General features: G+C 36.5%; 1 protein-coding gene across 1 annotated transcript in view; it reads left to right on the forward strand.

The window, feature by feature from the left end:
* The window catches only part of LOC111514606 (BMP-binding endothelial regulator protein), a 185,774-nt gene that overhangs the window by 166,185 nt on the left and 3,645 nt on the right, over window positions 1-15,944 (forward strand). The window contains exons 4-8 of the mRNA XM_023170867.2: window positions 3,577-3,667; window positions 7,764-7,940; window positions 11,468-11,705; window positions 13,475-13,673; window positions 15,729-15,888. Coding sequence (XP_023026635.2) covers window positions 3,577-3,667; window positions 7,764-7,940; window positions 11,468-11,705; window positions 13,475-13,673; window positions 15,729-15,888 — 865 coding nt within the window. The remainder of the gene's footprint in view (window positions 1-3,576; window positions 3,668-7,763; window positions 7,941-11,467; window positions 11,706-13,474; window positions 13,674-15,728; window positions 15,889-15,944) is intronic.

Consider the following 15,944-nt stretch of genomic DNA (forward strand, 5'->3'; position numbering starts at 1 on the left):
GAACGATATCCGCAAATTTTATCAAAAATCCTCTTCACAGATGAGGCTGATTCTTCAAGAAATGGTATCATGAACGTCCATAACAACCACATCTGGGCGGAATATAACCCATATGCGATAATACAAACTCATTTCTAATGTATGGGTAGGCACAATTGGGAATTATTCACTGAGCCCTATTTTTCCCCTTACGTTTGTATGGAGATGCTTACCTACATTTTTTGGAACACGAGCTTCCCAACTTATGGAAGATGTTTCCATTGGTCTCCGAAATCACTCTTGGTTTATGCAGCATGATGGAGCTCTTGCTCATTTCAGTGTTATAGCAAGACATTTTTCAGACGTAGCATATCCCCAACGATGGATAGGAAGAGGAGGCACTGAGCATTGGCCCCCGAGGTCACCGGACCTCAATCTCGTCGATTTTTTCTTTTGGAGACACCTGAAATCACTAGTTTATGCTAGCCCCATTGAAAACGAGTAAATGTTGAGGGATCGCATCATAGCTTGCTGCGAAACGATAAGAAACACTTCGGTGCGGAATTCTTAGATGAGGAGAGCAGAAGCTTTTATTACTGTAGGGGGTCGTCACTTTGAACAGTTGTTGTAATAGTTGTTCAGTAATAGTATTCAGAAAAATTGCTGCTGGGAAAAAACCTGAATCATAATTGATGTAAAGTTGTTGAGCTGCTATACGATGTAGGAGAAATTTCAAAACGGATCATAGAGTACTTTTTCGAAGCATGAAAATATAACGCAGGTCTATTCTACAACATGAACAAGATACACATAACCTTTGTTTGAAGGTGATTGACAATGTTTCGTGATGAATTTCACTAGTTCGGACTTCCATTGTCTATTATATAAAATGATTTGAAATCCCTGAAACAAGTAAAAAAGAAAAATTAAAAAAAGAATAGTTGAAAATCACAATTATATTAAGCAACAATAAACCTGAAATGAAATGATAGTAAAATAACCTATAAGTAAAAATATAATAATTGAATAAATAAAAATTAAAGGAATGCAAAAAGAAAATAATAAAAATAAAAAAGTGTAGAGATTCCAAGTCACGTTAGTTCACGACGTTTCGATTGTTGGTATCTACAATCGTCTTCGGGTGATGACTTCGGTCATCACCCGAAGACGATTGTAGATACCAACAATCGAAACGTCGTGAACTAACGTGACTTGGAATCTCTACACTTTTTTATTTTTATTATTTTCTTTTTGCATTCCTTTAATTTTTATTTATTCAATTATTATATTTTTACTTGTAGGTTATTTTACTATCATTTCATTTCAGGTTTATTGTTGCTTAATATAATTGTGATTTTCAACTATTCTTTTTTTAATTTTTCTTTTTTACTTGTTTCAGGGATTTCAAATCATTTTATATAATAGACAATGGAAGTCCGAACTAGTGAAATTCATACACATAACCTGTTCAAATCCAGAACCTAATCATGGTGCAATAAGCCGATTCCCTTGCGATTGGGACCAATTATCAGTCACAGTTATTTATTGTCACTTAACCACCGAATGGGACAGAAAATTCAATAAAAACACTATGGCAGTGTTAACTCATGAATAATTCAAACACTGGTATTGACAATTATTGAAATATTATTCATGATTATCGGCTTCGAAATTATCCATGAAAATAGTCTCACGTGGTATACATTTGAATAAGCCTATTTTAAATGCTGTTAATAATTCCATCATATAAATCTTTCAGCATATTTGTAGTTGCAGTCTCGGCCCCGCCCCTGAGTGTCGATGTATAGGGATACTCAAAAGTGGTGACATAGGCACTGAAAACGAAGAAGTTATTCACGTCATACTATAACAAATAACCAATAACTGCGTCTTCAGGCTGATATCGAACACAATAACTATTAACTAGTGAGGAAAATTAATTTCCAATTTTATTTAAATTATTTTTCAGGGATGATATGTCTGATTTTAATTTATGACAATTTTTTATAAAATATTTGGATAGAAAATCCATGAAATGAATAGCTATATCAGGAGGATTTTCTTTTCAAGATTGTAATCTAGAGAGATATCTAGAGAATGAATGACATTATTGAAATACAAATGGAAAATACAATATGAAAAATAATTGAAAACCTTGGTTCAACGATCAACTATCATAATCAATCGAAGAATATGCGAAAGGAAGAAACCTTTTGCTGATTCACAGTTTTCTAATGGAAAATATTTTTACTTCGAAAAAATGGTTGAAAAAACTACAAAATAAAAAAGTATTATCAAGAACAATTCACGAATACTACTTAAAAATAATGTGGAATGGTATGAAATCACTGCTACACAACAGAAGTAATATCAGTGATAATGAAAATGTGGAAAATATGAGTTTGAAAGATCGTTAAACTCACGATTCATCTGAGATTTGCGAAATAATGAATGGTCATTTTGTTGCGATTGGAAAAAAATATCTTTTGCTATTCCAAATATTTCGGAACGATCTTAAAAACATGTAATGTGAATTGAAGAAATAATGAAGTATTTGAATCCAAGAAGAACTTCTGGGTATATTGATATTAGTATAAATATTGTAAGATCAGTCAAGACTAAAATGTCACTAATTTTATTCAGATTTTTTTTTCAATTTTTCGAAAATAGCGTAATACACAGCACTTTTTTACTGGTTTAAAAAAACGTACAGTATCCTTGATAATATCTGTAATACAAGAAGTACCCTTTGATGTTAAAATAAAAAAATACCACTTCCTGCTTGGATTCTCCAGATCAATGAAGTAAAACAATTCTGGCGCCTGGAACATCAATGTAGGTTTTGCGTTGAATTTTCACCAAAATCTATTAACAATTATAGCAATTTCATACGATTCTGGCAACGCCGCCTTCGCCAAAATAACTATTTTTTTATTTTTATTGTTTCATTTAGGTATTTTAAATTTCCAAATGAAAATACAAAGCTTTCAAAACTAGAAGGATAGATTGAATCCGTTACATATTGACAGCGTCATATGGAATTTTTTGCGAGCATAATAAATTACTCTAATATTATAAACTGAAACTGGGATTTTAAAATACTTCTGCAGCATTCTATTTATGAAATCATACTCAAGAAGACACCAAACTCATGAGAATTCAAATAATATTTCTGAAAACTGATTCCCCAAAAACAAAACCTAATTATATACTTGTGCTACACTGTTTGGAACCTTTGGTGTAGTAATGAATATTAATAGAGTTTTTTCCCAACTCTCAACCGTTATTTCAATACCTCGACACGTGTTTCGATCACCAAGTGATCATCTTCAAGAGAAACATCTTCCTGTTGAAGGTGGAGTTTGATCTTCCTCTTGAAGATGATCACTTGGTGATCGACACACGTGTCGAGGTGTTAAAATAACGGTTTTGTGTTGAGAAAAAACTATATTGATATTCAATACTTAATTATCTTCAGAAAAAACAAATTTAATTTCTGCGTACATCGTAATTGATGCCCAAATAATTGTGTGAAATGAATTGAATATACATTCATAGTTGTGTCAGTAATAATTGATTTTGTTTTGTTTCTTGCAGAACGGATTTGTTTGGTGTAGTGATGGTTGCCCAAAAACTGACGGTTGTCACTTGCTGGTTCAAGAAGAAGGCTGTTGCAAGCGATGCAAAGGTGAGCCCATGTTTTTATCCAGATCCACTTTGAAAATGTAGAATAAACTATGTTTGGAAAGTGTTGAAGCGATGACCAGAAAAGATATACCTTCTTCATGAATAACACCCTTAGAATGTTACATTGAAAATGAACTTGAAGAACAGTTCAAAAGAATCACCAGAACTGTCATAATCAGTGCTGCAATAATCAATGTTGTAGTTCAGGTGTGCTTGTTTTGAATTTATGCATTCATTTGGTCATTTATTCCCAGATCTATGAGACCTAATGGAAACCTCAAAAACAAATACTGATGCCTTGTTTTTTGTATTGAAGAATATTAGTGGAGATTATGTTTCTTCCAGCTTTCAACAATAGTGGCTCTTTGGGCCCACTCATTTACGTTCCCTGCAAGTAGCTATCGATGGATAACTCTCCAATACTCTACAATACCATCAAAGCTGATGTTCCCCTGGGATCCATATTGTTTCCAACCCTCTCTTTATTGTATATCGATGACTTTCTGGACCAAGAATGTGTGACGACAGCACACTTGTCTCGTTATCCCATTTGGATTCCAGGACATCGGCTGCGGAGGCACATCTTCATTGGCAGTAGGAGGTTGTTTATCTTAATGAGGATTTAGAGGTGATTTCGAATTGGGGTAAAAGTAACCAGGTTCAATTCAATGTCACAAAAACCCAGGCATCGGTTTTCTCCGAAAAGATAAATGTTTCCGGATATGATGGTGTAAGGACAGACAATTCCGTTTTCTGCTTCGAAACGTTTTTTGGAGGTTGGAATGGACACCAACATGTCTTGGTACAATCATGTCGCTGGAATTGCGAAGGCTGCTTCTGAAAAGCTTGGAACACTGTTCCGAACCAGAAAATTATAGACATCCCAGCAACTTTTGATGCTTTATAAAGCTCAGATCAGTATTGTTTTCATGTATGGAGCTCCGCCCCTGAGGCATACCATGAAGCTGCTGGATTTCATACAGAAAAGAGCCGTCCTTCTGATCGGAGACGCGAACATCAGTTGCAACCTTGATAGTCTGGAACATCGAAGAAAGGTTGTGAATTTTTCCCTCTTCTATAGATACTTTCACGGGAAGTGTTCAAGTTACTCAGCACATTTGATTCCACCAAGAGCGATACATGTGGCTGCTGTGTGGCTGCTCATCAGATTCAGATTCAGATTCTTTATTAACCATTTGTAGCCAAGCTGTGCTTGGATATGACAAGTCATATTACACTTAGTAGCACATTATTAATGTTATGGAAATACATTTAAAAAAAATTAGAAATTCAATAAATTATTTTGAAAGTACAATATTCATACAGGGGCATACTTACATACAAATATTAACATAAATTAGGTACTTTTGCAATCGTTCACAAATTCTTCAAGGCTGCAGAAAGCATTCATTGTCATTATTTGATATATGATTATATAGTGTAAGTCCATTATGTTGTGGTGATTTTGTATAATATGTGTGGTTGAATTTTTCGATGCGGAAGTTATCTTTGTTTCCTGTTTCATACCTATATCTATCACCATTTCTAGCATAGCAATCTTTATTATGCGATTTTGGAGAACGAAGACTCTAGTCCATTCAGTTGCAAGGCCCCAACTGATTATGTTGAATGATAAGGTTGAGTAGACTACGAAATAATATACTTTTAGGAGAGATGATTCATGAAGAGATTTTCTTAGTGTTAGGAAGGCAAAGCAGCTTTTTTTGAGTTTGTTACATGTATTATCTATTTGTTCGATCCACGTTATGTTATTATCGAGATGTATGCCTAAGAATTCTGTTGAGCTTGATAATTCATGTTGATTGTTGTTTATATTCAGATTGACAAGGTTTGGTTTACCACTGCGTGCACTGTTGAATTGAATTAACATAGTTTTTTGTAGGTTCACTACAAGATTGTTTCTTGTACACCATCCATAGAATTGGTTTACTACTGAGGTCACTTTCACATTAACAGTACTCAGCGAAGAGCCCGTCACTATTATTGTCGTATCGTCTGCATACATCGTTTTGAGTTTAACTCAGTTCATCTCAACCTTCACTGTTTGAGAACTCTCCCATTTGTAGAATTGCCTTTATGTGAAATAAAGTTCTTGAGAACTTTCCTCCAAATGAATTTAATCTCCAGCGATTCAAATCCCATGTGAATCGCTACTTTCCCACAGGCACGGCCATTAGAGCGCCTTAAGAATTTTCCTGTAGTGCTTGTGTTTTTTTCTTGAAAAAGACCAGAACACATTCGATAGCGTTGAACAACAACATTGGTGGTAAAATATTTCTTGGCTTTTTCGTAACTATGAATCGAATCAGACTGAATTAGCAGTGACTCTGCCTACAACATATTATGAAAATTCATCCGAAATTGAATTGGTATATTCTTGTTCTATCGACATAGCCAGGAATTTCCTTAAGGAATGAATCAGCCTCTCGAATCCGAAGTCAGATTCGAATCCCTATCTCATTTAGGCTTTCTCTCTTTTCACTTTCATGAGAGTAGGCATATTTCTGATATCAGACCGTAGACCATTAAACTCCCAAAGAAGTTTAGGAACACAGGCAAGCCAACCTTGTAAAGGATAACAGAAGTTTCATATTAGTCAGTGGTCTATTTTTGACGAACGTTTAAAATTCAGTTCTTTAGATTTGTTTACTGCTAGTTTTCAAGCATAGCCCACTGACTAATAAGAAAGTTTCTCTTCCTCATTCAGAGGAATCGGGCAAATTACGGATATGCAGTTGGTTAGTACCTCATCCACTAGATGGAGTGACATTTTGTTGTTCGCTCCAACTTAGGAAGAGGAATGAAATACTCTGAAAGAATTCTGATTTTAAATTATGGAATATCATTGACTTTAGGTCGATGATGGCCACTATCTTGCACTGATGAGTGGCTAATGAGCCCGAAACCGGTCTGTAAGTGTGCCCATTCCAAAATTGAAGTTCAGTTGCATTGCCAATTGCATATGCAGGAAATTTTCTATGAAGATTCCTGCACTGACGCCTGTTGGATATAATGCAACGCCCTTCATGGTATTAGCCAGGGAAGTAGTTATTTTCTGATAGACATCAGTCCATTTTAACCTACTGTGTAGGTATATTCGAGACTGGCTTGAAAGTTTGAAGTTCAGTTCTTTACATTTGATAACAAAAGTTTCAAAAGTTTTGAGAAATTTTTTGTATTGATTGGAGAACCACTTTGATAGGTTTTTAAAAATGTTATTTTCTGAGTGAGAGTAAAATCATCGAGAAGTGGTGATTGAAAATTTGAATATGTATATCATTTTCAAGTTTTTTGATTTCACCGATGTTTTAAATAGACCCAGATAATGCTTCTGTAAATATATAAGGAATGTATATTTATTATCAGTGTATTGTTGTAGATTTGTAGTGAAAAATCGTTTTTCTTTCTGGTAAATAATTTTCAGTTAAGAATCTTGAGCAATTTTCAGAAGGACGAGAATATTACTAATAGCGCCACCTGATGCTGTAATGCAGTAACTTAGGACAAATTCAGCCAAACTGTAATATAGAGTTATTAAATTATCAGTAGGGGAATTATTCATTCACCAAATTCCTTTTATTCCTTTGTGAAACTTTTCAGCTTTCTCCATTCATACCTGGTTTGAGGATATTCGGTTTTGAAGAGTTTCTTGTTTTTGGTGGGTCCATATATTTCCACCCGTTTGACTTAATATCAGTTGATTGGTCTGTTATGTAATATGTAATGGTATGAACCCATTTAAAAAAAAAGTAAATGAGAAATTGCGCGTTAAAAGGTGAGATTCGATCAATCCTCAGTTAGCCCAAGGTACGACCTCTGAAGATTATGGTTCTCGATGGAGCGAAAACACATATAGAACTATTGCCTTTACCAAGTGGTTCAATATTAAGTTTGGAAAAATCTAAGACGTCAATCCTGAAATCAATAAAGACAACATAAAGTTTCGGAAAAGAGTGAAAAGAAACTGTAACGTAGACCATCATTCTTGAAATATCCATTTCTTTGGACCTGTATTATCCATTATCGAAACTGGAACTTCTCCTCTACCCATACAACTACAATGTTACTTTTTTCAGGATGCATTCACAATGGAGTTTATCATGCAAGTGACACGGAGTGGCAAGACAGATATTCTCCCTGTACAGTGATGAGATGTGAAGCGGGAGTTGTGACGGTTTCTCAACTCCGTTGTTTCACACCTTGCGCCAATCCTCTACCACCAGAACCTGGAAAATGCTGTCCAACTTGTCCTGGTGAGTGATTTCTACTGTGGAATAGTTTTATATTGGATTAATCTGATGAATCATAGCCGACTGTGATGGAAGAGTTCCTTCTGAAATTATAAAATGTTGTTTCTTTGGAATTCACATTGTTCTATGAGGAACATTTTTTTTCTCTGTTGCATTCTGAAAAATGTAAATAGAAAATTCAGAACCTGATGAGTTTTTGCTTCAGAACATATTTAAAATTGGTACAGCTACACTTCATCGACATATTCACATTTCATATTCATTTCATCTCTTAGAACTTCAACAGTTTCATATGAAAATGTGGGAAATAAGAAAGCAATCACCAGATCTTTTTTACAGTTTGTAATTGAACATAACTTCTACACATCTTCACGAAGAGTTTATTTTGAACATAATCCAAAAATAGCAAACAAGTTCAAAATGAATAGTCTAAGTATGAACATGTCTGTGTAGCAATTACAACAAAATTTCATTCGAGTATGAAAATGATGATAATTTCATTACTTCAAAAATAGTCTGTATTATCAAAAACTTCAAATTTGTGACCTCTCACACCACACGAAGAATATCAATATCTCGCCATAATCGGGAATAGTGCAAAGTAATAACAATAATGGTGGCAATACACGACAAATTCCACAATATAGCCCGCAATTAGCTTCACTTAAAGCAGTAATTTACAGCAATTACCCAATTTTTTCCAATCCAAACACATAGCTTTGAAATAATTGAATAGTAATTGTGAGAGGTATAATGGACATCATTAAATTTTATACCGAAGCTAACGAACAGTTTGTTAAGAGATCTCATTGCGATTGCATACCATCCCCGCCAGTGGCAGCACATATTTTCTTCCTCTGTGGGTAATTTTTCAAGATGTCGGAACGTAGAATTCAATATATTTTCTAGCTACATATGTTACAGAGATTAAGGTAAATGTAGGCGAATAGAAAACTGGAGTCGAATTTAGGTACGGTTAATGAATGACAATTTTGTTTCTGAATTTTCCAATGAAACCTTTCACGAGCCGACTCCTGAACCTATTTCTATAAGAGGGCATTTCGCCGAAACACAATCACATATTGCTAAGTGAGCAAGGGCATCCCGATTATTAAGACGTCTTCCATGGTACTGACAGAAAATCCAATCCATCTATAGGGTTATATGGGATTCTATGAGATGCTATACGTTTTTCTAGAATTCTATGGAATAATGTGGGACTTGATGGCAGATGACATTCCATATAAGAACTCTATGGGACTTGACAGTCCCCATCATTGAAGACGTTTCATCATTGTACATGTCCCGTCATAAAACATGTACCTTATAGTCCCACCATGGTTTCTGCATAGTCCCATGATAGTTCCATCTTAGAAGACATATCCCAGTCTCTATGGAATTTTATGGGATACAAACCATCCATGGTATAGACATAAAATCTAAATCATCTATAGGATTATATGGGTGTCTATGAGATGCTATATGTTGCTCTAGGATTTAATGGGATTCTATGGGACTTGATGTCAGATGACATTCCCATAGATGATATTTATGGCACTCGAGATCTTCTATGGTTTATGGAATTCTATGGGATACAAACCATCTATGGTATCGACAGAAAATCCGAACCACGGTCGTTGTGACGGTCGTGATGTATCCTTCCATCTTAGACAACAGGTGAGACCAACAGAGCATTCACGGTTCCGACTGATGACAGCTATGCCAGGTCGAAACAGGGCTATCTAGTGTTGGACCATCAGTGCTCCCCTTAGGCTCCGGTTTCATCTAATCCTTCAGTGACGTTGGAGTTGCAATGTCTCTGGAAATTCATTTCGTGAAATTGTATACCCGAAGAAGTTAAGTTCTTTAATGCAGAAAAACTAATGATGGTATCCTCGGATGAGGAGGAGTAAATAAAACACATTTAAAGAAACTGAATGTCATTGAAAAGTGGGTATTGAGAATTATGTATTGAAAATATCGTATTTTTTTCTGACAAACTTTATGAGATGAGTCACATGAGTCCCCGTGTCTATGGAATTATATAGGTTCCCATCCATCTATGGAATCGATAGAAAATTGAATCCGTAAATATTAAAGATGAGAAAAGTCCTCACAGCAGGATGCCACACGGTTCTGTGTTGAGGCCACTATCATTCATCCTTTATATAATTGCATACAATACAAATGGAGAGTGGTGCAACAAAAACTAAAAATCTATGTCACGAAAGAAAACTGAATTGAGAAGAATATATCCATCGTGTCTCAAAAAAGTGGTAAATGGTTGCTTTGTTATGAATTGGTCCCAGGAGTGATGAAAATGTTCACTTTGCGCTGGTCTTATGCATGTTGGGATATGGATTACCTTCATGGTGTTTACGCTGAAGCCACGTCTTGATCAGCCTCTTCATATTACAAAAAATATATTAGATACTTGCTTCTAACTATTTTCAAAATATAACTTTTCTTCTCTAGTTCTACTATACGGTTTTCCTTAAAAAAGCTAAACAATTTATTTTTGTCAGATGTCTAAATCAGGGCAATCAATCCTGTGGTGTAAACATCAACTCTCTGATGTCTCGAAACGTTCGGTAATAAGCCCGCAGCTACAGCAAATATCCACCGTATCAACAGTTGAGAAAACGTGTGACGTATCGACGATTGGATGCATCCAAGCCGAATAAGGAACGTCGATAAACGGTACAAATAATCGATAGAAATCTGTTCCGATCGAGGAATGCGCTGTTCGACGGCAGGTGTCCGACCATCGGAGAGCAAATTTAAACGGCCTTCAGCCTATAAAACGTAAGAGCATAGACTATAAATTAACCGAGTTAAATAACCTCATTTGGTTATAAAACTTGTTCACGTGTTAGTGTGGTCGTCTCTCGGAGTAGAGTGAATTATTTTTTACTTTCACCCGATCGCGTCGTGCTCCGAAGAAATTTGGCATTTATATTACCGGAACAATCTATGAATGATGTCTGTTTTAACTCCATAACGAAATTTTGGATGAGTACCAACTGAATGAAAAATTCTTCACACTATCATCCCCAACAGCTCACAGGGGTTCAAATGTTATCTCTAACTGTAGAGTAGGGAGGGTGAATGTAGGCGACACGTGACCCATTGTATATCCTCTCAAGGAGTTGTCCTCCTAGATCATCGTCCATCCTGTCCTTTCCCAGAAGGTGAACAGGTATCTGGGAGACATCTCCTCCATATCAGCAGGTGTAGGCCAAAACTCGCCGAACACACACTCTCTTATTGACGACAGTTTCATCTTCACGGGTTCAATTTCTTGTGGGGCTTTTTCTCTCTCCCATATTATATCTGAAAGTAGATGCTCTGCACGAATTCGTCTTGAACTCATTTGCTTTCCTCCTTCCTTAGGAAGTATTTCTCATTTCTTGTATAAAGATGGGGAAGTAGAAAGCCAAAATATTTCTTCTTGAAAACTTATCTACAAAATAACCTTGTCGTAATGCTTCATAAATCCAATGAATAATTGATGTGATCTGATATTCCAGAATGTAAAATCAACGACCAAATAGTAACAGAAGACCGTGAGGTGACCTTGGACGATCCTTGTTTGAAATGTCGATGCAGTGCAGGAAAGATGACCTGTTCCAAGAAGGCTTGTCCCGTTCTCCAATGCACACGCCAACGACAGTTTGATCCACCAGGAGAATGTTGCCCCATATGCAGAGGCACCAGAACTCTGATTCCTCCCAAAAACACCTGTACACTGCAAACATCATTCTTCAGGTTTGTATTCTCGAATCAACCAAAAGTCTGTCAAAAACTGCTCAGTGGATTTCGTGAAATGAATCTATTGAGCACATTTTCTCCACATCAGGACAGAGATACTATCTCTAGACGCATGTTTCACCAACCAAGTAAGTCATCAAGAGATGAGCGAGACTGGTTTAGTCAGCTTCTGATGATTTCTAACTTGATTATCGAAATACGCGTCTAGAAACAGTATTTTTGTTCTGATGAGTTTACTTGTATTAGTAGGCCTATTATATAACACAGGTCATCCCTTCAGTTTATCTTTTGTTTGGAAAAATACTTGAATCCTGGTAGTCTGTCAGAAATCTAAAACCATTTTGGTGTCCTTGTACTCTATGAAAAAGCTTGAAGCGATGACAATGACAGGTTATGATCTAATGAAACCTCTTGCAGCAGCTTCATTATTCAAGCCAGAGTAGCCAGGAATCCAGAACAGGGAAAATTGTTGAGTATTTCTAGGAAGAAAAGACTTCATTGATAGTTCACTACAATCTTAGATTGTTCCCAGCAACATAAAGCTATCTAAGAATATTTCCGTTGACTAATGTGTGAGGTGGTTCTGCCACACATGACTAAATGTCATGGATTTTCGCTTGAAATACGGTTGCACAGGTCTTTAGGTAGATTGATATTTTCGTTCTGGATCTGTGGGTGTAAACTCTAGCTCCAGAAACCGAAGGTGTTGTTTTTGATACATCTGTCCTCATATTTCCTCCTCTTAGGGGTTCCAGTCTTCTATTATTACTAGTATTGAGTCTGCGTAAAGCAGGTTGTCGTTCAAACTATCAAATGTAGACCATCAGTCTGCAATGCCCAGCAAATTTTTCAACAGGCAACGAGTACATGATTTTGTATCGTGTTCATCAGTTGAAATATGTGAAAAGAAAGTAGGTCTAGCAAGATTTTTATGGTTGTCAATATGTAGTGCAGATGCTATCAGAGGTTGGTAGATCCCTGTATATTAGGCAATTGTTCTATGCATGATCATTTGTCTATCAATCGTCACATATATCCAATAGATTCGTTTGGGTCCTAGTAACCAAGAGTTTGCACAAATTCTTCCACATATTCCTAGGGATAGTCTGGTTTTATGTAAACATTTTGTGAGCGTTCAATAAGGTTTTTTTAACGAGGATAATATTTAGATGTTCAATTTTCGCTGCAATTCCTCACCAGTGAAAGAAATTGGAATTAAGTCCTACGGTTCTACTTCTGGTAGAATTATAAATGTGCTGGGAACTCAGACATCCACTTTCTCTGGCACCAACTATAAACGTTTCGTAAAATATATTACAGGCTATCCTTTTCGTCATGTTGCTTATCATGATAGCACATTCGTGTGTAACAGCTAGAAGGTCTACCTCTTTAATGCCAAGGACATCAATTGAACTGTCAATGCAGAGTAAAATGGGAGTAAGGAGAGTATTTTGCCCTTGGGAAAATTTGGTACTTCTATTCTTGTGGCTGATCTCATTTCGAGGAATCGCTATCGCTGTTCTAATTATGATAATGGCATAGATCTAGCCAGTTATTGTCGATTATCTCGACATGATATGTCTTTGGAATAACCCAAGCTGTTCCAATATATTCCAATAATACATTGTCAAATTCTCTTTCAATTTCAATAAATATGAACGACTGAAATGACTCAATCGCCCATTCTGTTTGGCAGTGAGAAAGGATGACTATTGATATTCAATTATAGTTTTGGAGTTGCAATTTCAAAATTTCACTCTTTTCAGAGATGGTGACACCTTCAACACCGACAAATGTACTAATTGCACCTGCACGAATGACACTTCAATCTGCAGGAGGCCTACGTGCCCCATTTTGGATTGTACGCCAGAATTGCAAATATATCCAAAAGGAAGCTGTTGTAAAGTATGTCAACAACCAGAAGAATCCAGGTCCAGCTGCTACCATAATGAAGTAGAGTATCAGGCAAGTAAATAGAATTCAGTAAATAATGTATTTCAGGAATACGTCGAAATATTTTGAAAACATACCGATGGAAGTGTTGTTCGATGTGGTGTTAGGTTAGGTTGGGTTAGGTTAGGTTGGGTTAGGTCCAAAGTGAGTGAATCTATTCGACCCTCTACCATAACCCGTAAGGGTTCATTATGGCTCACACCTATTCACACTCGACCAAAAAAGACACAGCTTCCTAACGAAGCCGATTAGTTTGTATGGTGAGTGGTCCCCAGCAGGCACATAGTATGTGCTGTTCCATCATTTTCCAAAGAGGGGCAACATACACTGTCTTCCGACAGTCCGAGTCTCTGCATATCAAATCAATCAAATCAAATGATGATTCAAATGGCAGTGACCTGTAAGAAGGCCTGTTAGACATTGTTCTTCATCCCTACTGTAGTCCAACAACTATTTGGTACCAAGCTTCGAAGGGTGAACAAACGCTTTGAAGTGGGACAATCCTGGAAGATTCTGCCAGAAGTCCATACATCTTCTTGCCATCCAGGTATTCAATCTTTGTTTGACAAAGCTTAAAGCGATGCCAATGACAGGTTCTGGTCTGATGAAGCTGCTTGCAGCACCCTCCTTTGCAAAAAAGTCAGCAGCCTAATTGCCTTACAGGCCAATATGGCCAGAAATCCAGACCTGAGACATTCTGTTAAGTCTTTCTATCAAAAAGAGTCGTTTTTGGCAATTTGCTACCAATTTAAACGTTACTCGGTAGGAGCCAAGAGCTTCCAACGCTGCTCAACTGTTTGAGAATATTTTTATTGACTTGTGTATGAGGTTGGATTCTTCCAATCTCCCCGCACACAATTCAATAGCGTAAATTTCTGTTTGAAATACAATCCTAGGCAGGTTGATACCTCTGTCCTGGGTCTGCGACTGAAAACACCTGGAGCAGAACTGGAAGATGTTTTTGATCCATCTGTGAACCAACAACTATCTGCCCCCAATATTTCCTTCTCCTGGAGTATCCAGTCCTCTTCAATCGTGAACAGTACTTTATAAGGCAGTTCCTAGTTGACAGAGGCATAAAGTCAGAGGTCATTTCCAGAATGCTGTGACTTCCAGTTCCAACCAACAGTCTGTTGCACTCGATGTGGTGTTATCAAATAGTAAAACAAATGAACCGCTATCCATTACTGAATTTATTGTTTTTGAACTGATTCCCACATGGATTCCCAATGTTAGATTCATTCTACTATTCCGATCAAGAGGTAGCTCAAAGTTTACTTCGAGCGGACACTTTGAGCTGTGAATGCAGATATCTTTCATCCATCAAATCAATTGTATCTTTCAATCAATTCAGGTTCTTCATATTTCATTCCAGCTCCCTCACTTATGTTTATATTTCATATTTCTATTTCTTTCTTGGCCTGCCCTTCCTCATTTTCCACTGTTCTACTCAGGAAGTTTTTCCAAATTTGTTCTTCATAATGTTCGTTACAAATTGACCTAGATCCGGAATAATGTTCTAATTTAAGTCTGTCATACACTGTTAACTTGGTATCCTTCTTTCTTTACATATTTTCCTAAGGCTCAATTCAACGGACAAAAGGCTTGATTACTTTGTTGCATGTTTTTTGGATAAATTGATCTAACCATTTCTGGAAGAATACCCACTATTTAAAACAAGGATAGATGTCTATAAACTCTACAAGGATTGTTTCATTACAACTTGGTAATGCTTATTCGGTGTGAAAAAATCTACCTAGTTCCCAAAACTGAAGAAGAACTGACTCACAGGTTCAATACCCAAAAAACTCAATTCATTTTCAAATTCGTTATTGACGATGATTTTATTGGACCCCACGGGACATGGTTAAGTTGTTAGAAACGCAAGTTTCTAAATGCATAAAATGAATGTTCGTTATTGACAGTTCCGATGCTCAGTAATGTTGAGGATTGAAACTCTTACAAGTATGTTAAACCCAAATGCCAATGGACCCGAATTTCTACTCTGTTTATAAGTTTGTTCATTGAATTTTATACGGTATTATATAATAATGAATTGCTAGGTAGGATGGTCAACAATGGAAACTGGATGCTTGCAAGTCCTGCATATGTCAGAGAGGAATGCCTAGTTGCGTCATCACCAGGTGCAATACCACTTCAATAGCCTGCTCGGATGGAACCAGATTAGTACGACTACCAGGAGAATGTTGCCAAAAGTGTGTAGAAGGTGAGTCTTCCACAAAGGACAGTAGTGTCTCAGAAATATTCAGACTTCAACTGTCG

Source organism: Leptinotarsa decemlineata, unplaced genomic scaffold (genome assembly GCF_025532065.1).
Source record: "Leptinotarsa decemlineata unplaced genomic scaffold, Ldec_3_MD MMD2_tig00001064_RagTag_RagTag, whole genome shotgun sequence".
In the NCBI taxonomy this organism is placed as follows: domain Eukaryota; kingdom Metazoa; phylum Arthropoda; class Insecta; order Coleoptera; family Chrysomelidae; genus Leptinotarsa; species Leptinotarsa decemlineata.